Source organism: Delphinus delphis, chromosome 3 (assembly GCF_949987515.2).
Source record: "Delphinus delphis chromosome 3, mDelDel1.2, whole genome shotgun sequence".
Classification (NCBI taxonomy): Eukaryota; Metazoa; Chordata; class Mammalia; order Artiodactyla; family Delphinidae; genus Delphinus; species Delphinus delphis.
The window spans coordinates 117,534,524-117,560,475 of NC_082685.1; the positions used below are offsets into that span (position 1 = coordinate 117,534,524).

Genomic DNA, 25,952 nt, shown 5'->3' on the forward strand with positions numbered 1-25,952 from the left:
TGTGTTTTGAGACCAGTCATCTGATAACTTTCGAAGCTTCCCCCTTCTGTACTTCAAATTTCTCTGCATGTTTTCTGTAAATTATGAAATATAGTTGTTTCTCGGTATCTGCAGGCGATTGGCTCCAGGATCCCTGCAGGTACCAAAATTCAGGGATGCTCACGTCCCTTATAGAAAATGGCATACTACTTGCATATAACCTACACACATCCTCCTGTGTACTTTGAATCATCTTTAGATTACTTATAATACCTAATACAATGTAAATGATATGTAGGTAGTTGCTGGTATGTAGCAAATTAAAGTTTTGCTTTTTGGAACTTTCTGGAATTCCTTTTTTCTAATATTTTTGATCTGCAGTTGGTTGAATCCACAGATGTGGAATCTGTGGATACAGAAGGCCAACTGTATTTTGAAAAATAATTATATATAAAGTATTGGCATAAGTTATGTTTATTTATTTATTTTTGTGGTACGCGGGCCTCTCACTGCTGTGGCCTCTCCCGTTGCGGAGCACAGGCTCCGGACGCGCAGGCCCAGCGGCCATGGCTCACGGGCGTAGCCGCTCCACGGCATGTGGGATCTTCCCGGACCAGGGCACGAACCCGTGTCCCCTGCATCGGCAGGCGGAGTCTCAACCACTGCGCCACCAGGGAAGCCCAAGTTATGTTTACTTTAAAATTTTTTAGACAGGAAAGGTAGAGGGGGCAAAATTCATCCATAGTTCTAGTACCCAGATGTACCATATTTTGCCTTGTTTTCAGGTTCATATCATGCAAAGGTTCATGGCTTTGTTTGGTGGTTGTTGTTAGTGTAAACTTTTTATTGAAATATGCAGGCAGAAGAGTACACATATCAGAAGTCCACAGATTGATGAATTTTCACAAAGTGATCACATTTGTGTAATCAGTGCTAATATCAAGAAAAAAACCACAATCCTAAAGTTTCCTTTTATCCCCTTCTAGTCATTACCAATCCCTTTCCTAAGGGTAACCCTTTTCCTGACTTATAATGTCATCAAATTTTTTAATTTTCTGAATAGAATCACACATATACTCCTTTATGGCTGGCTTATTTTGCTCAACACTTTGTGAGATTAATCTACATTGTTGTGTGTGGTTGTAGCTGTAGTTCATTCCATTGTATACATATACCATAATCTATTTATTCATTTTAACTGTTGACGGACATTTGGTTTGTTTCCAATTTGGGGCTATTAAATATTTTTAATAATTAAGCTTTATTAAGATACAATTTACATGGTATACAGGTCACCCATTTAAAGTGCACAGGTCAGTGGGTTTAGTTTTTATTATATTCACAATTATGTAGCCATCACTATAATCAATTTTATTTCATTTCATTTTGTTTCATTTCATTTTATTTGTTTTTGGTCACACTGCACAGCATGTGGGATCTTAGTTCCCTGACCAGGGATTGAACCTGCGCCCCCTGCATTGGAAGTACAGAGTCTTAACCACTGGACCGCCAGGGAAGTCCCTACAATCAATTTTAGAATAATTTCATTATCTACCCCCCAACCCCAAGAAAATCACATACCCTCATTTTCCCCAACCTCCCAGCAGTAGGCAATGACTAAACTACTTTCTGTCTTCTTTTGGATTTGCCTATTCTGGGCATTTTGAATAAATAGAATCATACCGTATGTGATCTTTTGTGTGTATCCTTTTTCACTCAGCCTAATGTTTTCTAGATCCATCTGTGTTGTAGCATGTATCAGTACTTCATTTTTTATTGCCGAATAATACTCTGTTGTGTATATCACATTTTATCCATTTGGGTTGTTTCCACTTTTTGGCTGTAATGAATAATGCTGCTATGTACATTCGTGTACAAGTTTTTGTGAGGATGTACGTTTTCATTTCTCTTGGGTATATACCTAGGAGTGGAATTGCTGGATCACATGGTATGTGAAGGTTCAGCTTTGGTAGGTAACCAAACCAGAATACAAGTGTGGTGTTGTTGTTTTAATAATTTCAGACTTACAGAAAAGTTGCAAAAGTAGTACAAGAATTTCCATGTGTAGGTTCCCCAAATGTCAACTTTTTACCCCTTTAGGTTTCTCAGTCATTTCATTTTTCCTTCTCTCTCCTCTCTCTTTCTCTGTATCTATCTATATTTTGCCCCCCGAAGCTATTCAGAATCAGTTGCAGATACAGTGCCCCTAGCATTTAAATACACTATGTATTTCCTGAAAGGAAGAACATTCTTTTGTATAATCACCATATAGTTATCAAATCAGGAACTTAAATCAATTAATACTGATACTATGATCTTATCTACTGGCCTTATTCAAATTTTGCCAGTTGTCTTATGAGTGTCCTTTACAACAAAAGAAAGTTGTTTTTTAATATAGAATTCAGTCCAGGGCCACGTGTTACCTTTTGTTGTCATATCTCTTTAGTCTTATGTGACTGACTTTTTAAATATAGTTTTGTGTCCTCATACCATTTACATTGTTTTGTATCCTTTAAAAATATATATTTGTTAATTACACGTGATAAATGTAAAACCTTGTAAAATTTTCAAAAATTAAAGATGAGACAAAAATTCTGTTGGTGATCAAAGCCATGCCCGTAAATTGGGAGACTGAGATTGACATATGCACACTACTATATATAAAATAGATAACTAATAAGAACCTACTATACAGCACAGGGAACTCTTATTCAATACTCTGTAATGACCTATATAGGAATAGAATCTAAAAAAGAGTGGATATATGTATAACTGATTCACTTTGCTCTAGAGCAGAAACTAACACAACATTGTAAATCAACTGTACTCCAATAAAAATTAATTAAAAAAAAAAAAAGCCAGGCCCAGTTTCTACCCTTCTCCAGAGGTCACCACTGATATTAGTTTGCCGTATAGCCTATCAAAATCTCTTTCTCTGTGTTCAGGTATATATGAGTGCTCATAAGAAATGTATTGTTTTTACGTTCATCTTTCTATATATAAAGACATTCTGTAAGAGTTTAGTTCAGGATTTCCCTGGCAGTCCAGTGGTTAGGACTCCGTGCTTCCATTGCAGGGAGCACAGGTTCGATCCCTGGTTGGGGAACTAAGATCCCGCATGCCACGTTGTGCAGCCAAAAAAAAAAAAAAAAAAGAAGTTGGCTTTTCTTACTCGTCATTCTGTTGGTGACCAATTTCACTAAATTTACTGACCATTTACTTCAAATATATTCTTTCTAACTTCCCTGGTGATCACATCATTTCTCTCCTCCGCTTCATAGATGAACTTCTTCAAAAAATTATCTCTAGGGGCTTCCCTGATAGCACAGTGGTTGGGAGTCTGCCTGCCGATGCAGGGGACAAGGGTTCGTGCCCCAGTCCGGGAAGATCCCACATGCCGCAGAGCGGCTAGGCCCGTGAGCCATGGCTGTTGAGCCTGCGCGTCCGGAGCCTGTGCTCCACAACGGGAGAGGCCACAACAGTGAGAGGCCCGCGTACCACCAAAAAAAAAAAAAATTATCTCTAGTTGTCCTCTTTACTTCCTTATCTCACATTCTCTTCAGGCCTGTCAGGTAGACTTCTGTCTTTCCTACTGTATTGAGATTTTTTTGTTTTTAAAGATTGTTTTTAATTAATTAATGAATTTATTTTGGGCTATGTTGGGTCTTCGTTGCTACGTCTGGGCTTTCTCTAGTTGCAGTGAGCGGGGTCTACTCTTCGTTGTGGTGCGTGGCTTCCCATTGCGGTGGCTTCTCTTGTTGCGGAGCCCAGGCTCTAGGCACGCGGGCTTCAGTAGTTGTGGTGGGCGGGCTTAGTTGCTCCACAGCATGTGGGATCTTCCCAGACCAGGGCTCGAACCCATGTCCCCTGCACTGGCAGGTGGATTCTTAACCACTGTGCCACCAGGGAAGCCCTGTATTGAGATTTTACCTCCAGATTGCTGACTCAGTCAGTTCTCTGCTTTATGTCTCTTACCTCTCAGCAACATTTTAATATATTTGACTACACTTTTGAAAGACTTTTTTCTCCTGCCTTTGGTAACACGTTTTAATCTACTAGTCATTACCTTCTTCCTTGGCTGCTCCTTTTAGACTTCTTTAACAGCTTTTCCTCCTCTACCCAATATCTTTGTGGATTTCTTATGCGCAACCCATAGCCCTCTCTTCTCTAACTATAAACTCTCACTAGGTGACCTCATCTGCTCTAGGACTTAAAATGGCATGTCTGTACTGGAAGTTCTCAGATGTCTAGCTCTGAATTTGAGACTTGTTTATCCAACTGCCTATTTTCCCTCACCACATGGATGTCTGTTAGGTACATCTCAAACCAAATATAGCCAAAACTGAACTGTTAGTGTTATTTCATACACCTCTATTCCCACAGCCTTTCCATCTCAGTAAGCAGTAACATTGATGCACTAGCAATACCAGTTTCTCAAGCCACAAATGTGGAGTTAGCGTTGATTGATTCCTCACTTTCCTTCACTTTTTTTTTTTTTAAAACATCTTTATTGGGGTATAATTGCTTTACAATGGTGTGTTAGTTTCTGCTTTATAACAAAGTGAATCAGTTATACATATACATATGTTCCCATATCTCTTCCCTCTTGCGTCTCCCTCCCTCCCACCCTCCCTATCCCACCCCTCCAGGCGGTCACAAAGCACCGAGCCGATATCCCTGTGCCATGCGGCTGCTTCCCACTAGCTATCTACCTTACGTTTGTTAGTGTGTATATGTCCATGACTCTCTCTCGCCCTGTCACAGCTCACCCTTCCCCCTCCCCATATCCTCAAGTCCTTCTCCAGTAGGTCTGTGTCTTTATTCCTGTCTTACCCCTAGGTTCTTCATGACATTTTTTTTTCTTAAATTCCATATATATGTGTTAGCATACGGTATTTGTCTTTTTCTTTCTGACTTACTTCACTCTGTATGACAGACTCTAGGTCTATCCACCTCATTACAAATAGGTCAATTTCGTTTCTTTTTATGGCTGAGTAATATTCCATTGTATATATGTGCCACATCTTCTTTATCCATTCATCTGATGACGGGCACTTAGGTTGTTTCCATCTCCGGGCTATTGTGAATAGAGCTGCAATGAACATTTTGGTACATGACTCTTTTTGAATTTTGGTTTTCTCGGGGTATATGCCCAGTAGTGGGATTGCTGGGTCATATGGTAGTTCTATCTGTAGTTTTTTAAGGAACCTCCATACTGTTCTCCATAGTGGCTGAACCAATTCACATTCCCACCAGCAGTGCAAGAGTGTTCCCTTTTCTCCACACCCTCTCCAGCATTTATTATTTCTAGATTTTTTGATGATGGCCATTCTGACTGGTGTGAGATGATATCTCATTGTAGTTTTGATTTGCATTTCTCTAATGATTAGTGATGTTGAGCATCCTTTCATGTGTTTGTTGGCAGTCTGTATATCTTCTTTGGAGAAATGTCTATTTAGGTCTTCTGCCCATTTTTGGATTGGGTTGTTTGTTTTTTTGTTATTGAGCTGCATGAGCTGCTTGTAAATTTTGGAGATTAATCCTTTGCCAGTTGATTCGTTTGCAAATATTTTCTCCCATTCTGAGGGTTGTCTTTTGGTCTTGTTTATGGTTTCCTTTGCTGTGCGAAAGCTTTGAAGTTTCATTAGGTCCCATTTGTTTATTTTTGTTTTTATTTCCATTTCTCTAGGAGTTGGGTCAGAAAGGATCTTGCTGTGATTTATGTCATAGAGTGTTCTGCCTATGTTTTCCTCTAAGAGCTTGATAGTTTCTGGCCTTACATTTAGGTCTTTAATCCATTTTGAGCTTATTTTTGTGTATGGTGTTAGGGAGTGATCTAATCTCATACTTTTACATGTATCTGTCCAGTTTTCCCAGCACCACTTATTGAAGAGGCTGTCCTTTCTCCACTGTACATTCCTGCCACCTTTATCAAAGATAAGGTGTCCATATGTGCGTGGGTTTATCTCTGGGCTTTCTATCCTGTTCCATTGATCTATCTTTCTGTTTTTGTGCCAGTACCATACTGTCTTGATTACTGTAGCTTTGTAGTATAGTCTGAAGTCAGGGAGCCTGATTCCTCCCGCTCCATTTTTCGTTCTCAAGATTGCTTTGGCTACTCAGGGTCTTTTGTGTTTCCATACAAATTGGGAAATTTTTTGTTCTAGTTCTGTGAAAAATGCCAGTGGTAGTTTGATAGGGATTGCATTGAATCTATTCCTTCACTTTTTATAACCAATTTGTAAGAAAGTTCTGTTGACTATTTCCATACAGATCCTGAATCAATGCACTTTGATTTCTCTCCACTAATACCCATTCAAGATACTATCATCTCTTTTTTTAACCGAGATATATTGGCTAAAAGTTCGTTCAGGTCCCCATTTCTTTTAATTGCATGGATGTACCACATTGTGCTCATCCATTCATCAGTTGATGGACATTTGGGTTGTCTCATCTTTTTGGCTACAATGAATAATTCTGTTATCACCATTTGTGTATAAAATTTTGTATGGATGTATATTTTCAGTTTTCTTGGATATATATTTAGGTGTAGAATTGCTGGTTCAAAAGATCGCTGTAGCGGAACCATGGTCAGGGAGCTAAGATCCCACATGCCTCTCAGCTAAAAAAACAAAACATAAAACAGAAGCGATATTATAACAAATTCAATAAAGACTTTTAAAAAATGGTACACATTAAAAAAAAGTCTTTAAAGAATAAATAAGTAAATAAATAAAGTGACTGCACCATTTTATTATAACCACCAGCGATGTGTGAGGGTTCCTATTTCTCCACATCGTCACCAACACTTACTATTGTCTCCTTGTTTGATTATAGCCATCCTAGTGGGTATGAAGTGATAACTTTATAATGGTTTTGATTTGCATTTCCCTAATGACTAAACGATGTTGAGCATCTTTTCATGTGCTTGTTGGCCATTTATATATCTTTTTTGGAGAACTGTCTATTCACATCCTTTGCCTATTTTTAAATAGGTTGTTTGTCTTTTTGTTGATGAGTCGTAATAGCTCTTTATATATTTTGGATAAGACATCATTATCTCTTACCTTACTGCAGCAGATCCCAAGTATTCTTTTTGCTTATGAAATTTCATGTCCCATCCTGCCAAATCCATTCTGAATACAGCAGCTAGAGTGATATTTTATTTTTTCAAAGATTTATTTATTTATTTGCATGGGGTCTTAGTTGCACCATGCGAGATCTTTAGTTGCACCATGCAGACTTCTTAGTTGTGGCATGTGGACTCTTAATTGCAGCATGCATGCAGGATCTAGTTCCCCGACCAGGGATCGAACCCGGGCATTGGGTGCATAGAGTCTTACACACTGGACCACCAGGGAAGTTCCTCCACACTCTTCTTACTCAGTACACTCCTGCAACACTGGCCTCTTTTCTTGCTCATGTCTGGATTTATACCTTCTTCTGGGCCTTTGCACTCATTATTCTTTAGTCTGGAAAGCTGTTACCCTGTATTTCACTTGTCTGGCTTGTTGCTCAGATCTCAACTGAAGTTTCATCTTCCTGATTAAACTAGAAGTGATCCGCCCTCATTCTCTATTATATCACCCCACTTAGATTCTCTGTGTGGCATTTATCGTTCTTGGTATGATTTTCTTCACCTGTTTATCTGTCTCCTTCCAGTAGAATGTTGAGCTCCACGGGAGCAGGGACCTTGTCTGTCTTATAACCTTGGATCTTTAGCATCTGGAATAGTGCCTGGTTCATAGTAAGTCTGGTTCAGAATAAGTTCATCATTTGCTAAATGTTGAACATTAGCAAGTTTTTCCTCTGGTAATTAGATAACCATTCTTATATATAAAGCTTCTTGCAGATTATTTCCTTATGACATCTGGAAGTATCATTATTGGGTCAAAAAGTATAAACATTTTATTTTAGTATAGTTTTTAAACATTTTAGTAGCTTTTGATACTGTTGACTGCCTTTCCACAATTCTTTCCATGTGTATTGCCACTGGCGCAACTTGAAAATGTTTGTTTTACCACAGCCTTAAATAGTTATACACCTTATTGCTTTCTTCTTTGATAACTCTAGCAGCAGTTAAAAAATATGAATGTTCTAACGTGTCAGAATATATTTGATTTGAAGGATGACCTGGATGAAAATTAAAGTTGGTTAATTGTACTCATAAACATTCATATTTCACATACTTGATTGTACTGTTATTAAAACCTAGCAGATTTTCAACAGACTTTGAACTCTGGTCCTAACCAACAAAATGCAGATGTTTCTGTTTCTTTTGTGAGTTCAAGCACCAGTTCCTAGGAAAGCAGCCTTGTCCAGTATATATGCCACAAATTCAGGGCTAAGCTATGATTAACTTGTTCCAGAGAAATGATCTTTACTTTTTGCAGTATTATTTGTATATCTGCATAAATTAAAATATAAACCTATGTTCATATTCAGAAGTGTAAACAAATTGCCATTTCCTAGATCTTGCATTTTTGTCTCTTGGAAATTTTTACCATTAAAAAGAAGCAGCTACTGTTCATTGTCATGTTTTCCAATAGCTTATGTGTGTTTTAGAGAGTGTTGCCTTCAGGTAGCGATTCTTAGCCATTGCTCCACAGAAGCATACACGATTGACAACTTTTCCATTACTAACCTGTTCCCATAAGAGCAGCCAGACAGGATTTGGGTCTAGCTCTTAACCTATACATTTTTCTTTTTCTAGAAATCCTAACAGAATGCAGATGAATGAGAGTAATGTTATTGAAATAACATAGCACAGGCTCTAACTTTGGTACTTATTAGTAACAAATCCCCTTTAATATATCTTGTGGCCTCAAAGATATAGATTAATGGTGAAGTCGAAAGCTAGTATATATGTAGGGAAAGATAGAAGGTATTGAGGCCAGAAGGGAGAAGAGAGGAGTAGGACATTTGTGCTAAGTATGACCAGGAAAAACAGTAAATATTTGAGTCTTGATTTTTTTTTTTGAACTTCTAAAATATTTTTGTCTAGTGAGTACTGGTTTTTAATGGTTTTATTTTAATAAATGAGTGTGACACATTATATATTATATTTGACAGAAAATAAGATATAAGTTGGCTCAGGAACATCTTCAGACTTAGTGAAAGAAGAAAACTTTCTTAATTGCAGCCTAATAATTGTTTACTTTGGAGTCACTTTTAAAGTACATTTGAAGGCTGTAAATTTATTTTCTGATGATATTTTGTTAAAGAGAATTAATGAAATGTCTTATGTGAAACAAAATGTTCACTTCTGTATAAAATGTGTGTTCTTTTTTTTTTTAAACATCTTTATTGGAATATAATTGCTTTACAATGTTGTGTTAGTTTCTGCTGTATAACAAAGTGAATCAGCTATATGTATAATGTATCCCCATATCCCCTCCCTCTTGCGTCTCCCTCCCACCCTCCCTATCCCTTAGGTTGTCACAAAGCACCAAGCTGATCTCCCTGTGCGATGCACTAGCTAGTGCTTCCCACTAGCTAGCTGTTTTACACTTGGTAGTGTATATATGTCAATGCTACTCTCTCACTTTGTCCCAGCTTACCCTTCCCCCTCCCCGTGTCTTCAAGTCCATTCTCTGTGTCTGCGTCTTTATTCCTGTCCTGCCCTTAAGTTCATCAGAACCACTTTTTCTTTTTTTTTTTTTTTTTTTTAGATTCCTCATATATGTGTTAGCATACGGTATTTGTTTTTCTCTTTCTGACTTACTTCACTCTGTATGACAGACTCTGTGTCCATCCACCTCACTACAAATAACTCAATTTCTTTTTATGGCTGAGTAATATTACACTGTATATATGTGCCACATCTTCTTTATCCATTCATCTGTCGATGGACACTTAGGTTGCTTCCATGTCCTGGCTATTGTAAATAGTGCTGCAATGAACATTGTGGTACATGACTCTTTTTGAATTATGGTTTTCTCAGGGTGGGATTGCTGGGTCATATGGTAATTCTATTTTTAGTTTTTTAAGGAACCTCCATACTGTTCTCCATAGTGGCTGTATCAATTTACATTCCCACCAACCCTGCAAGAGGGTTCCCTTTTCTCCACACCCTCTCCAGCATTTACTGTTTGTAGATTTTTTGATGATGGACATTCTGACCTATGTGAGGTGATACCTCATTGCAGTTTTGATTTGCATTTCTCTAATGATTAGTGATGTTGAACATCCTTTCATGTGTTTATTGGCAATCTATATATCTTCTTTGGAGAAATGTCTGTTTAGGTCTTCTGCCCATTTTTGGATTGGGTTGTTTGTTTTTTTGATATTGAGCTGCATGAGCTGCTTGTATATTTTGGAGATTAATCCTTTGTCAGTTGCTTCATTTGCAAATATTTTCTCCCGTGTTCTATGCTTCTAAATGCCTTTATTTTCCTTACAGGGTTTCAAACAAAGTCATAAAGAAAGAAGGCACTCACATTTCAATTAAGGAGTAAGTCTACCATCATTATAAAAGAGAATGTTACTTTTTTATAAATTTTGTAGTTTGTAGAAAATATATGTTTAAAAATTAAAATATTGAAAAGTAGAAAAGTTAATGTAAAACAATATTAAAGACATTTTGATGCAAAAACTATTTGATAAAAGATTGATCTAAATCCCCTCTAGAATTCTTATGATGTCAAAGTATCATCTCAGCAAATACTTGTTGGTTGGTTGTATTGAAAGGAAAACATACCTTTATAATAAAGAGATCCTTAGAATCAGAGATGAAATTTTGCGTCACTGTAATCAGACAGTCAGACTTGCTTTTTCATTTGAGATGCAGTATGAAATACACTGTATTACCTATGAAGTGTTATGGTCAAAAAAGTTTAAGTGGAATTTAAACAAACCTTTAGGATCTACTTTCCCATTTATCAGAAATACTGGGGATAGAGCAACAAGTTAAATGACACCACAAAAGAAATGATCAGACAGGTCCAGAACGTGGCATGTTGTAGAAGATAACTGGCCTCCTTTCTTCAAAAATTCAGTGTCATGAAAGAAAAAATGACATGGAGTAGGTAACTATTCCAGATTAAAAGTGACTTGAGATATAACAGCCAAATACAATGTGGCATCCTTCATTATTCATTAGACCCTGGTTTTGAAAAGCTATTTGTAAGAGACTTGGGGGTTGAGGAAATTTGAATATAGACTGGATTTTAAATGATATTAGATAACTATTGCTAGTTTTATGAGCTGTGATAAGGGTGTTGTAGTTTCTGGAAGAAGGTCTTTAAATTTGCATACTGAAGTATTTAGAAGTGAAGTGTTACAGTGTTTGTAATACATTTCTAAATGATTTAGCAAAATGTATATATGTGTGTGCACGAAGCATATATGGCTGTTATTGAATCTCAGTGGTGTTCATATGGATGTTCATTGTACTATTTTTTTCTATTTTCTGTGTGTTTGAAAAGTACATAAGAAAAGTGTTCAGTATTTTTAACTAAATTAGTAAAATCTGTGTGTCTATTGTATTCCCTTTTTACATATTATTTTACACTTTTGGTCCATATTCATCCATATTTTGATGTTTGTCATCAGTATTTTGTGCATGTGTGTGTGTATATATATCCCCACTTAATATCACATTTTTAATGTTTTTACGTATTCTTTCTATCAGCTTGTTTGCCTGTATGTTATGCCACTCTTCCTTTAGTTCAGTAGCTTTTGGCATTCTCAATAACATTAGCAGCTACCTTCTTATATGTAGTACTCGGTTCTATTCTGTCACAGCGTTAGGGTAACTTTCTGTGTTGCGACTATTTAATAAAAGGTTGTGGACATTATGATTCTTAGTGGATGTTTCCATGTTGCCTTGAAAAGCAAATTTCGAAAAACATCTTTTCAAAATCTATGCATTCCTGGGAGGGACATTTTTTAAATTATATAAATCCTCACATTTAAAAGTATAGTTACCTGTATTTCATTCTTCGATTAAAGTCAGTTTTATTCAATTGAAGTTCTTCAGCTAGGTTATTCAGCTAAGTCTAAAGAGATGAATAGAAAAACTAGGCAGGGGATGAAGTGGGCTGAAGTATTCCAGGCAGAGAATGCACAAGCTAGAAGCATTAGGGCAGTGTGTTTCAAGGCCTAAGGCTGGCCCAAATGTCATACCACTGTTATCCGTTCTCCATCCATGTAAGTTCCCCTCTTTGCATCTGTTCTCTGCTTATTTCTATTACATAGCTTTTCACAGTATAATATCTTTATTGTTTATATATCTGTCTTTCCTCTGTCATTAGAGGCAAGGCACTACATCTCATTCTTCATCATGTCTACAGTATCTGGCATGGTTTTTTGAAGTCTAGAATGGGCTTAGAGCACAGATTGGAGGGAATGTCAAAGAAGAGAGAAAATGAAGTCAAAACAGCTTGTTTTCTGGCTTTCACTATAGTAATTGTCCTTGTGGTTATGAAGAATCCTAGATGGAAAATTCCATGGTCTGTACCTATATTCAGAAGATAGGCAAATAGAAGGTGAGATGCCATAATTGAAGAGTACCTTCATTAAGGGATCAGCCAGAGATTACTTTATCTGAGTCATGTTGTAAGGTTAGCTTTTCTGTATGGTTGCCATTAACAGAAATAAACTACAGGGTTAATGGTTATGAACGTAAGTTATGTGTTGTTTGAAGCTCTTGGTGAATGGAAAACTATGAATTCAATTCAGAAATAAAATTCTGAAAGTTTAACCAGAGCAACTCCTGCTTCTGCAGAAATCCATGTTTATATACAGCAATCAGTAGAAGACATTCAGTATTCAGGTATTTCACAAAATACTTGGTGTTTTATCATTTTTGTGTATGAATTGTGGCCTTGCAAGAGGATTCAAGAACATTTTTACATCGCTCTCATTTTTTTTTCCAAATACTTTTTTTGAGGTTAATTTATATACAGTAAAATGCACAGATTGGGACTTCCCTGGTGGCGCAGTGGTTAAGAATCTGCCAGCCATTGCAGGGGACACGGGTTCAAGCCCTGGTTGGGGAAGATACCACATACTGCGGAGCAGCTAAGCCTGTGTGCCACAACTACTGAGCCTGCGCTCTAGAGCCCTCATGCCACAACTACTGAAGCCCGCGCTCCTAGAGCCCGTGCTCCACAAGAGAAGACACCGCAATGAGAAGCCCGCGCACCGCAACGAAGAGTAGCCCCAGCTCACCTCAACTAGAGAAAAGCCTGCACGCAGCAATGAAGACCCAATGCAGCCAAAAATTAAATAAATAAATAAACTTTTTAAAAAAATGCACAGATTTAAAGTGAAGAGTTTGATCAGTTTTGAGAAGGTATACCATTGTTACTACATCAAGATAAAAGAACATTTCCCTCAGTCCAGAAGTTCCTTTGTACCCCTTTCTAGTCATTCACCACACTTACCTATCCTGGCAATCACCATTCTGACCTCTGTGAACAAAGATTAGTTTTACTTAGTTTAGAACTGCAATCATACGGTATGTTCTCTTTTGCACAGGATTGTTTTAAATTATTATTACTTGTGGGTTCAGCTATTGTCCTGAGATTATATATGTAACATATTTTGAAGACACCAAGTAATATAGTTGGAGAAGCTTTTGGAGAAACTAATTTCTTTTCTTTCTTTTTTTTTTTATTTTTTTAATGGAAGTATAGTTGGATTTACAGTGTTTTAGGTGTACAGCAAAGTGATTTCAGTTATACATATACATGTATGTATACCCATTCTTTTTCAGATTCTTTTCCATTATATATTATTATAAGATATTGAATATAGTTCCCAGTGCTATACAGTAGGTCCTTGTTGTTTATCTATTTTATACGTAATAGTGTGTATCTGTTAATCCCAAATTCCAAACTTATCCCTGTTTCCCCTTTCCTTTTTGGTAACTATGTTTGTTTTCTATGTGAGTCTATTTCTATTTTGTAAATAAGTTCATTTTTTTAGATTCCACATCTAAGTGATATCATATGATGTTTGTCTTTCTCTGTCTGACTTACTTCACTCAGTATGATAATCTCTAGGTCCACCCATGTTGCTGCAAATGGCATTACTTCATTCTTTTTAATGCCTGAGTAATATTCCATTGTATATGTATATACCACATCTTCTCTATCCATTCATCTTTCAATAGACATTTAGGTTGCTTCCATGTTATGGCTATTGTAAATAGTGCTGCTATGAACATTGGGGTGCATGTATCTTTTCAAATTAGAGTTTTCTATAGATATATGCCCAGGAGTGGGATTACTGGATCATATGGTAGCTCTATTTTTAGTTTTTTAAGGAACCTCCATACTGTAGGAGAAAGTAATTTTCTGAGCTTCGAAGTTCTGATCCTTTCATTACTAGTTATTGTGACACATAAATTGACCTTTTATATTTTAAAATGGCATATAATTTAGGGTTGAGCTGCATTCTACTTTAAATAAAACTTGGTTTCTAGGCAGAAGAAGAAAGATGTGAAGCAGTATACCTGAATATTAATGAGTCTTTGTGTTTAGATAAATACTTCTGGTTAATCTTATTTTATATATATATATATATATATAAAAGATAGCATAGCTACCTTGTTTGATACCAGTCAGTTGTTAGTTAGGGGAGCAGGGATTTGATTTGAAATTTTTTGCTTACAAACTTCATGTTTTTTCCAGTTAAGCTGCTGATCTGGAAAGTTGTACATTGTTTGGTAAAATTTGGACTCTGTAGTTTCCCTACTCTTGCCATTACCTGTAGGTAGAATTTTGACTTCTAGGATATGGTTCATTTTACTTTTACTGTAAAATTTATAATAAACATTTAAATTAAATTTGTAAAAAAAAATCTTACTTTATAGAACTTGGTTTCAGTAGACTCTTAGCTCTGTGTTAGTTGGGTTTTTATTGTAAAGGAAACTAGAAACTGTCACATCATACTTTTCTTCCCTTACAAGTAATAATAGCTATATTTTCTGAATGATTACTATGTGTTGCTAGGCACTGTTATTTCATTGAATCTTTTTTTTAAAAATAAATCTATTTATTTATTTATGGCTGTGTTGGGCTGCTCACGGACTTTCTCTAGTTGCAGAGAGCAGGGGCCACTCTTCATTGCAGTGCGTGGGCTTCTCATTTCAGTGGCTTCTCTTGTTGCAGAGCACAGACTCTAGGTGTGCAAGCTTCAGTAGTTGTGGCACGTGGACTCAGTCACCCCGCGGCATGTGGGATCTTCCCGGGTCAGGGATCAAGCCCATGTCCCCTGAATTGACAGGCGGATTCTTAACCACTGCACCACCAGGGCAGTCCCTCATTGAATCTTAATAGCACCCTCAAGTTAGTTACTATTATTATTCCCAAATGACTTGCTTTGGACCACGTAGTAAGTGGTAGAACTCTGTGTGACTTCAGAACTCTCTCCAGCTCTCAGCCCCCCAGCAACTGCTTCTGCCCGGCTCTGTGGAGTCTTGTCCTACACGTGCATAATTTAGGATTTGGGCAAGGACCTAAGTGGGAATCCTACACAAATTTTTGGGGCTCCTTCTCTTTAAGACCCTCCTCTCTAGACCTTACCTCCACAAATCCCATCTGCCTTATTCCAGAGCCTAGACTCCAATCCCTGTTTCTTCCCCCCACCCAGGAAGAACAGTACTCTCTACTCAGGCTCCACCTTTCATGCTGCAGTTTGGAAATTGTGTCCAGCCAAAGAGGGTGAATGCAAAGCTCACCTGTTTCCCTTTCTCAAGAATCTCACCCTGTGCTCTCTGTTGCCCAATGCCTGGAAACAGTTGCATCATAAATTGTGCCCAGTTTTATAACCTATCACAGGAAAACAAGTACACTACCAACTATTCCTCCTATTTTTAAACAGACATTTTATCATTTTTTTGAATACTTGGATGGATGGCACAATTCATTGCATCACCTTTTCATTTTGGAACAATTAATTTTCAGTTGTGGGATGATTTCTGAAAGATTAATCTGTTGTGATGGTTAAAACAAAATGTGCTAAACAATGATATTACACCCTATCTCTCAAGTACATAAGGTTCATATGTCAGATTTGGGGTTATTGGTGTGTGTGTGTGTGTGTGTGTGTGTGTGTGTGTGTGTGTGTGTGTGTGTGTGTGTGTGTGTGTGTATACACTTCTCTATGACAGTAGTAGGTCTATTTTGGGCTTTTTTTGTTAAACTGTAGTTCCATAGAATTATTTTTGTGAAATTGTTGATTAGTTTCATGTATTGGGCCTCAGAATCTAATTACTGCTGTAGATTATCATGTGTTGTCACATTGCTTCCCCAAAAGAATAAATAGTTACTAAAGCCCTCATCCTTTACACTTACCATAATTAGAGTATCTACTTGTTATAGTTTATTTAAATTATTTCTTTCTCCATTGTTATTCATGTTATAAAATAAAAGTTCTAAAATAGTTTGAATCAGTTTTTGAACATTATTCAGTTTATTCTTTTAATTCTTTTTTTGTGTGTGTGTTTTTCTTAAACTACATTGTTGTTTGTTATGTATAGCAATCTGATAGGAAAATATATTTAAATGAAAAAGTAAGATGCAGAACTGTGTGTATTTTGCTTCCTGCCATTTGTGTAAATATACATTTACATATATGCATGTGTGTGCATTGATTATCATCTCATGGCAATAGTCTAGTTACTACTGAAGAGGGACTAGAAGACACAGGGATGTGAGGGAAACTTCACAGTATACCTTTTTGTATTTTTTCTACTTTTGTGCTGTGTACATTTACTGACAGTAAAAAAATAAATATGTAATTAAGTTAAACTTGGTAAGATATTGATATATCATCTTACTCCTTAAAATTTTTTTCTTAATATTTTTTTATTGAAGTATAGTTGATTTGCAGTGTTGTGTTAATTTCTGCTATACAGCAAAGTTATACATACAGTCTTTTTCTTTTATTTTCCATTATGGTCTATCATAGGATACTGAATATAGTTCCCTGTGCTATACAGTAGGACCTTGTTGTGTATCCATTCTATATATAAAAGCTTACATCTGTTAACCCCAACCTCCCACTCCATCCCTCCCCCAGCCCCTTCCCCCTTGGCAACCACCAGTCTGTTTCTATATCCGTGATTCTGTTTCTGTTTCATAGATAGGTTCATTTGTGTCATACAGGAAGTCCCCTACATATGAACCTTCAGGTTGCAAACTTTCAAAGATGTGAGTGTGCCCCTCTATGCCAGCTGCTGTACTGTACTACTGTGCTTTTCAAGGTACTATACTGTAAGATTAAAAATGTTTTATTTGGGGGGACTTCCCTGGTGGCGCAGTGGTTAAGCATCTGCCTGCCAATGCAGGGGACATAGGTTCTAGCCCTGGTCCAGGAAGATCCCACATGCCGCGGAGCAACTAAGCCCATGCGCCACAACTACTGAGCCTGTGCTCTAGAGCCTGCGAGCCACAACTACTAAGCCTGCGCACCACAACTGTTGAGCCCACGTGCTACAACTACTGAAGCCTGTGTGCCTAGAGCCTGTGGTCCACAACAAGAGAAGCCACCGCAATGAGAAGCCCGCACACCACAATGAAGAGTAGCCCCCGCTTGCTGCAACTAGAGAAAGCCCGCGTGCAGCAATGAAGACCCAACACAGCCATACATACATACATACATACATACATAAAAATATTTTTTAAGTTTTATTTTTTGTTCTTGTTTGTTTTTTATGTATAATTTGTGTGAAAAGTATTATAAACCTATTACAGTACAGTACTATGTAGCCAATTTTGTTAGTTGGGTACCTAGGCTAACTTTGTTGGACTTACAAACAAATTGGACTTACGAACTCGCTCTTGGAACAGAGCTCATTTGTTATGCAGGGAGGGGGCTTACTGTATTTTAGATTCCACATATAAGTGATATCATATGGTATTTGTCTTTCTCTGTCTGACTTACTTCACTCAGTATGGTACTCTCTAGCTCCTTACATGTTGCTGCAAATGGCAGGATTTCATTCTTTTTAATGGCTGAGTAATACTCCATTGTATATGTGTACCACATCATCTTTATCCATTCATCTGTCGATGGACATTTAGGTTGTTTCCATGTCTTGGCTATTGTGAATAGTGCTGCTGTGAGCATAGGGGTACACGTATCTTTTTGAATTATGAACTTCACGGTATACCCTTTTGTATTCTATTTTTGTGCTGTGTACATTTACTGATGATAAAAAATAAATAATATGTAGTGAAGGTACACTTGGTAAGCTATATCATCTAACTCCTTTAAACTTTTTTATTTTTCCATTTTTATAGGTAATTCGTATAGTGTTTTATAATAGGTAAGTACTCTTTCCTCAGTATTTCTTGGAGAACGCTTCATATCAGTATGTAAAACTGTCTTGTTTTAAACATATGCAAGATATTCTTATATACAGATGTGTACCATACTTATTTGATTGAACTCTTACGGATGGAAGTTTAGGTTGCTTCCAGTTGTTTGCTATTTAATACTATAGTCAGTGTTCTTTTACATAATTCTTTTTGTAGATGTCTGAATACATCCTTAAGATTATCTAAATAGATTGCATTAGAATCAAGAATTAGATTATAGAATTAGAACTCCTGGATTGAAGAAGATACACATTTATAATTTTAAAAGATTTTTGCCAAATTGCTCTCAGTAGAGATTGTATTAATTTCCATTTCCACCAACATTGTATGAGAGTCTCTGTTTCCCACAGTCTGGCCAATAATTTTTTTTTTTTTTTTTTTTTTTTGCGGTACGCGGGCCTCTCACTGTTGTGGCCTCTCCCGTTGCGGAGCACAGGCTCCGGACGCGCAGGCTCAGCGGCCATGGCTCACGGGCCTAGCCGCTCTGCGGCATGTGGGATCTTCCCGGACCGGGGCACGAACCCGTGTCCCCTGCATCGGCAGGCGGACTCTCAACCACTGCACCAGCAGGGAAGCCCTAGCCAATAATTTATCAGACCTTTGGATATTTCTCAGTCTAGTAGTTGGAAATGCTTGTCTCATTGTATTTATAATTTATTTATCTTATTATTGTGAAGTTCAGCACCTTTTCTTGTGTTTAAGAGAACTGTGTATCTTTTCTTATCTGAAAACTTTAGAAACATCACCGTTGCCTACTTTTCAGCTGGGATGTGTGCTTTTCCTTTTTGATTTGCAAGAATTCTTTGTGCTATGAGTTACAAATACTTTTTTCCTAGCTTGTCATTTCTTTTGACCTTGCTTATGGTTGTAGTGGTTGTTGTCATTTTGACAGAAATATTTGCTTTTTATGTAGTCATAGTGTTTAATTTTCATATAGTCAGAATCATCCTGCCTTTTCAGGCTTTTCTTCTAATGCTTCTACTGTTTAATTTTTTTCCTGTATCTATATGGTAATTTTTCCATTATCATTTTAGATATTTGTGCTTACTTTCTCTTTTCAACTTTTGCTTATAAAATTTTATATACAGATGTCCTCATTATTCATAGATTCTATATTTGCAAATTTGCTAGCTTGCTAAAATTTATCTGTAATCCCGAAGTCATTATTTGTGGAGCCTTCACCATCATTCATGGACACATGCAGAGGGTGAAAAATTTGAGTCACCTGACAGACATTTTCAGCTGAGATAAAGCTGAAAATGTAGTGCTCTGTTTTCTTTTTTCAGCTTTCGTACTATAAACAAAGGTCATTTTCACAATCTATTTAGTTCTACATTTTTCTGTCTTTTGCGCCTTTTGACTTCACTCTTTAAAATACCCCCAAGTATTGTGCTGTAGTGATATCTAATGTTCCCAAGTGCAAGAAGGCTGTGATGTGCCTTACAAGGAGAATACATGTGTTAGATGTGTTCAGGCATGAGTTGTAGTGCTGTTGGCCATGAGTTAAGTGTTGTTGAATCAACAATATATATGAAATAGTGTGTCTTGCAACAGTAACACGCATAAGGTTATGTACTGATCAGCTGGTAATGTGACCAGAGGTTTGCAGGAACCTAGCCCTGTGTTTCTTCTAGGAGTAATGGCTCAGTATTCACAAATTCATTGTTTGTAGTGACTTTTAAAAACATAACTGCCATGAATAATGAGAATTGACTCTATGTAATTTCAAGTCATTTTACAGTTTACAGAGTAAAGAGATAGTGAAAATAACTTTGTTAGCAATTTCTATGAGAATTTAAATACAGCAAACCCCAATTTTTTTTTAACATCTTTATTGGAGAATAATTGCTTTACAATGGTGTGTTAGTTTCTGCTTTATAACAAAGGGAATCAGTTGTACATACACATATGTTCCCATATCTCTTCCCTCTTGCATCTCCCTCCCTCCCACCCTCCCTATCCCACCCCTCCAGGCGGTCACAAAGCACCGAGCTGATCTCCCTGTGCTATGCGGCTGCTTCCCACTAGCTACCTATTTTACATTTGGTAGTGTATATATGTCCATGCCACTCTCTCACTTTGTCACAGCTTACCCTTCCCCCTCCCCATATCCTCAAGTCCATTCTCTAGTAGGTCTCTAAGGAAAAAAAAAATGTCATGAAGAACCTAGGGGTAAGATGGGAATAAAGAAACCCCAATTTTTATTATGTATTTTCCTAGTATTGAATGTTTATATATATCTCCAAATCAGATAATATTCTTTGAATGCAACTAACTGTTCATTGGCTGTTATGCATGAACCTGAAATATATTTATCTTATAAATACTGACTCTAATAAATTTCTTTTTTTTTGAAATTTTGAATTTTATTTTATTTATTTTTTATACAGCAGGTTCTTATTAGTCATCCATTTTATACACATCAGTGTATACATGTCCCAATCGCCCAATTCATCACACCACCACCACCACCCCCCCCGTGGCTTTTCCCCCATGGTGTCCATACGTTTGTTCTCTACATCTGTGTCTCTATTTCTGCCCTGCAAACTGGTTCATCTGTACCATTTTTCTAGGTTCCATATATATGCGTTAATATACGATATTTGTTTTTCTCTTTCTGACTTACTTCATTCTATATGACAGTCTCTACATCCATCCACGACTGACTCTAAATTTTAAATGCACCTCTGCTATGTTCTAGCTTATTACCTTGATTCTTCATGCACTTGGTTCGTCAAAACAGTACTTCTGAAAGCTTCTATTTGTTGGATAGACAGATGATAGCTATCCTCTGTGTTGCCTAATAGCAAAACATTTCTTTCTTTTTATAGATAACTAGTTAGAATGATCTTATTGTTTTTCATTTCTACATATTTATTACCTTCCAATTACTTTGTATACACATCTGTCTTCCATATCTGTCCACAAACTGTAAGTAAATTTTAGTGTACAAGCATTATAAAAGTTGAAAGAATATTGTCACATGTCCTTTTAGCAAAATGGGATGGTTCAGGTTTTTAATCATAAAATATTATATAATGAAGTCCTTCCTGTTGAAGGACTAACTAAATGATACTACCATATTTTCTTTTTTGTCCTGAGAAATATATCAGTTCCTTTATTTACAAAACAGAAACAGACTCACAGACTTAGAGAATGAACTTATGGTTACCACGTGGGGAGGGTGGGGGAAACAGATAGTTAGGGAGCTTGGGATTGACATGTACACACTGCTGTATTTAAAATAGATAACCAACAAGGACTTACTGTGTAGCATAGGGAACTCTGCTCAGTATTATGTAACAACCTAGATGGGAAAAGAATTTGAAAAAGAGTAGATACATGTATATGTATAACTGAGTCACTTTGCTGTACACCTGAAACTATCACAACATTATTAATCAACTATACTCCAATATAAAATTAAAAGTTTAAAAAAAAAGAAGTATATCATTTCTTGAGTTTGGGAAAATTCACCTAAGTAGAATATGTCATCTGAAGACTCATCATCTGAGACTTTACTTATATGAACAATTTCACCATTATTAGTCCAGAATAAAGATCAAAATTTTTTTCTTAAAGGGTTAGATAGTAAATATGTTAGGCCATAGTTTTCCAGCCGCTGGCCTAGATGTTACTCTCTATCCCTTTACATTCATCTTCTGATTGCTTTAATAATTTTGAAATGACTTTCTCTGTCAATTTTGTTCTCTTTGCTATTATGGACAGAAAATGAAAAAGTCTGAATTCTCAACTGTGTTCAGGGAAAGCTTTAAAAAAAAAAAAGACTACAAGGATTGTATCTCCATACTTCCATTAAAACTTCTTGAAAGATAATCCAGTACTTTGGACAACAGAATAAGAAAAGTGAAGGATGGTGTAATAGTGATGCTTTATTTCACTACTAATGATTTATTTCATCATCATTTTAGGTGATTCCATCCTTTCACGTCCTTATTTTAGTCTTTTTTTTTTCTTATGCATAGCTAGAGGTCGCTGGTGAATGTATTATCTACTGCTACGTAACAAATTACCCTAAAATTTAGCACCTTAAAACAGCAAATATTTATTTATCTTTAGTTTCTGTGGGTCAGGAATGCGGGGCAGCTGAGGTGGGTGGTTCTCCTAAGGCTGCAAATCAGGTCGTCAGCCTCAAGGCAATAGTCATCTCACAGTTCTACTGGGGCTGGAGGATCTGCTTCAGGCTCACCCAGATGGTTGTTAAGAGGCTCTCTTGCTGCCTGGCGTTCTCCATAGGCAGCCTGAGAGTCCTCACAAACTGATAGCTGGCTTCTCCAAAGTGGGCGATCCAGTACAGAATGAGCAACACCACACGTACTTTTATAACTTAGTCTCTGAATCACACACCATCACTTCCACCTTTTTCTATCCTTTTGACGTAAGTGCAACCCACGGCCAACTGGAGGGGATTAGACAAGGGCAGGAATCACTGGGGACCATCTTGAAGACTGGCTACCACAATGAGTTAAAATAAAATATATCCTGGGATGAAGAGTAACAAAATGTTTCAAGATAAGTAAAAGTAAAGTGATAGTAAAAAAGTAAGTGATAGTAAAATCACTGAGATTCTGTATTGTAGATTTATAAAAGAGTCCAGTAGAGTTACAGCATAATTGCAAGATAGGAGTTTTGTTTATTTTTTTTAATAAATAAATTTTCTCTTTGTTCTTTGGCAGACCTCTAAGAGTGAGTTGTGAATGTAAGGACAAATAGTTAGAACTGATCGAATAAGAAACTCAAAAATTGGGAATTCCCTGGTGGTCCAGTGGTTAGGACTCGGTGCTTTCACTTCCATGGCCCAGGTTCAATCCCTGGTTGGGGAACTAAGATCCAAAAAAAACTCAAAAATTAAAATTGGGTTCATTGGGCCCAGATGATATACTCGGGATTAATTTCCACTTTCTGCTTTCCTTAGAAGTTTTAAAAAATTTTCTTCCTATCTGTTGTTTATTAAAATGGATATTTCAGGACCATAAATTTTTCTCTGACAATTTAGTTGTATTCTGTAGAATTCTTATTTTCTAGATATTCCAAATTTCAAAATTTTGTTTTTAACTCTAGAAATGTTTTAATTTCAGGTTAATTTCAATTAATTTCAGTTAATTAATTTTTAGGTTAATTTTACTTTCAGTTAGGTTTAATTTCTAGTTTTATTGTATTGTAGTTATAGAATGTTGTTTTGTATTGTTCTAATTACTATTTTTTAAACACATAATTTTGATCATTGTTTTTAATATGTTTTAAATTCTGTTAGGACAGATCAAATACCAGTGCTCCTTAAGAATTTTTTTAAAAAATACTCTTGCCAAAAAAAAAAAAAAAAAAAAAAAAAAAAAATACTCTTGCCCATTTATTCCTTCAAATGAATTTCACAATTAATTTGTCTAAATATCTAACTATCCCATAAAGATTGAAATTAGTATTGTTTTTTACACTAGCATATTTTTATTCTAATTTTATTTACCATGATGCATGTGTTGCTTTATGTTTTCTTCTTTATGATTTTATAAGAAAATAGATTTTTAAATTTCATAATTGTATGTAGACTTTTTATCTTTCGGATTCAGGTGCAGCTCTCTCCCAAGGAGGATGGTATATTGATGTGCCCTGGTCGATGTGAACAGAAGTTTCACCATTTTCTTCATGAACACTTGGATGGGTGCATGTCATCATTTCCCCTTGTTGCATGTGACTCATGCTTAAATAACCAGTTAGCTATTTTGAGGCAATAATCAGTTTGAATAACTGAACAATGGAAATATGAGTGATTAAAAGAAATTCAAGGTCACAGTGCAGAAAGTCAATCTGTCAAAATCACAACTGAACCCATTCGTATATTGTAACTTTCTTAGTAAGTATGTTAAGATTTTTATCAATGCCTTTAAAAATAAATAACTTTTTTTTTTTTAAACCTTGACTATCTGAATATTTTTCTTTGGAATATATACGGTAGGTTGGAGTCTGTCTAAAGATGTAGAGAAAACTACTCAGGCTTATTCGGGTAAAGGGTAATATTGTAAAGATACAACCAATTGTAAAACAATGTTGCTGGTGATCCAAGGTTAGGGAACAAAGCCTAGCTGAAGCTGAATGTCAGAGGACTGGACCTGGCCAGTCAGGAACCAAGGCTGTGTTCTGTTGCTTGGATGTCATATTGTCATTCTCCTCCTGCACCTTTTCTTATCTGTCTGCCTCTCTTCTAGCCTCCTCCTCACCCTCCTCATGCACACTGCCTAACAGGATTGCCCAGGCCATTCTGTCTTCGTCATTACCTTGCAGTTCCATCTACCATCCATTTGACTATATCTGTGTCTCTCGGTTCAGATTCTCTGGAGAGGTAGAACATAGTACTGTTTTAGTTTAGTCTAAAGGATTGGTGTTCACATGCCTGAGATTCTCCCTAGTCCATTTAGCTGTGGGAGAAGATGCTAATATGTAAGTGTTATTTCCTTCAGAGGTTTTGCTTGGGTAAACTGCATGTGCCTAGCATATTAGTAGCTGCCCAGTATTTTTTGAGTAAATAAGTGAATATTCAAGTGCCTGGTAAGTAAGCTTCGCAGAATGGAATGTTCTATGGATTAAGCTTTTTTGTACAGGTAAGTAGAGTTTTATCATTTTTCATGACAATTAGCTAATATTTTATATTAATTGCCTAAAATATGCCAGGTTAAATTTAGTTATGAAGGTAGCTTATTTGCTTTCTAAGGTTTTTGGATGTTACCTCCCTTAATATTTTACCTAATACAGTTGGAGAGTAGTTGTAGGTTCAGGAAAGTCATTCATTTCAGCAAATATTTATTCACCTTTGTGTTAGGCACTGTTCTAGGTGCTTGGGAACAAAACAGATGAAAGTTCCTGCCTAGAGTGGTGGGAACTAGCTAGTAAACAAGTGAAATTTATAAGGTGGCATGTAGTGATTCATGTCGCAGAGAAAAGGGAAACAGGAAAGGGAGCTGGCAGAGTGGGATTGGAAGCAGGGATGCTTTTTAAAAAAAGAACAGGGAACTCCTAATTGAGGTGACATTTGAGCGGAGATCTGCAGAAAATGAGAAGAACCTCCCAAGCAAAGAAAATGACAGGTGCAAAGGTCCTAAGACAAGAGTGTGTTTAGCATGTTCAGGGAACAGCAAAGAAACCAGCTTGGCTGGAGTGGAAATGAGCAAGGAGGAGAGATTAAGGTCATATGTAGGCCATTGCAAGGTCTTCAGCGTTTCTTGGGAATCCATTGGAACGTTTTGAACCAAAGGTGTTGCATGATCGGATGCATAAAAAGAGGCTTCTGGGGGGAATTCCCTGGGGGTCCAGTGGTTAGGACTCTGGGCTTCCACTGCAGGGAGCACGGGTTTGATCCCTAGTCGGGGAACTAAGATCCCACATGCTGAGCAGCGTGGCCCCCCAAAATAATAATTTAAACAAAAAAGAGGCTTCTGACTGCTTTGTTGAAAATAAACCATAAGTTTCAAGGGAGAGAGAGCAGGCCGAGTAGGGCTTGGATCTGAGTGTGTTTTCCAAGTGGAGCTCAGGATTTGCCAGTAGGTTCCATGTGGAGTATGAAAGAAAGGAGTCAAGAATGACCCCCAAGGTTTTTGACCTGAGCAAGTGGGAGAATAAAGTAATGAG

At 36.8% G+C, this 25,952-nt stretch overlaps 1 protein-coding gene across 3 annotated transcripts in view; it reads left to right on the forward strand.

Annotated features, from left to right (window-relative positions):
• The window catches only part of LOC132423513 (survival motor neuron protein), a 45,774-nt gene extending 21,531 nt beyond the window's left edge, over positions 1 to 24,243 (forward strand). The window contains exons 8-10 of one of the 3 annotated variants that reach the window (XM_060009349.1): positions 10,382 to 10,432; positions 18,234 to 18,259; positions 23,878 to 24,243. In XM_060009349.1, coding sequence (XP_059865332.1) covers positions 10,382 to 10,429 — 48 coding nt within the window. In that variant the 3' untranslated portion in view covers positions 10,430 to 10,432; positions 18,234 to 18,259; positions 23,878 to 24,243. The remainder of the gene's footprint in view (positions 1 to 10,381; positions 10,433 to 18,233; positions 18,260 to 23,877) is intronic. The other 2 variants (XM_060009350.1, XM_060009348.1) reach the window with 2 other exon arrangements.
• Positions 24,244 to 25,952: the final 1,709 nt, after the last annotated feature.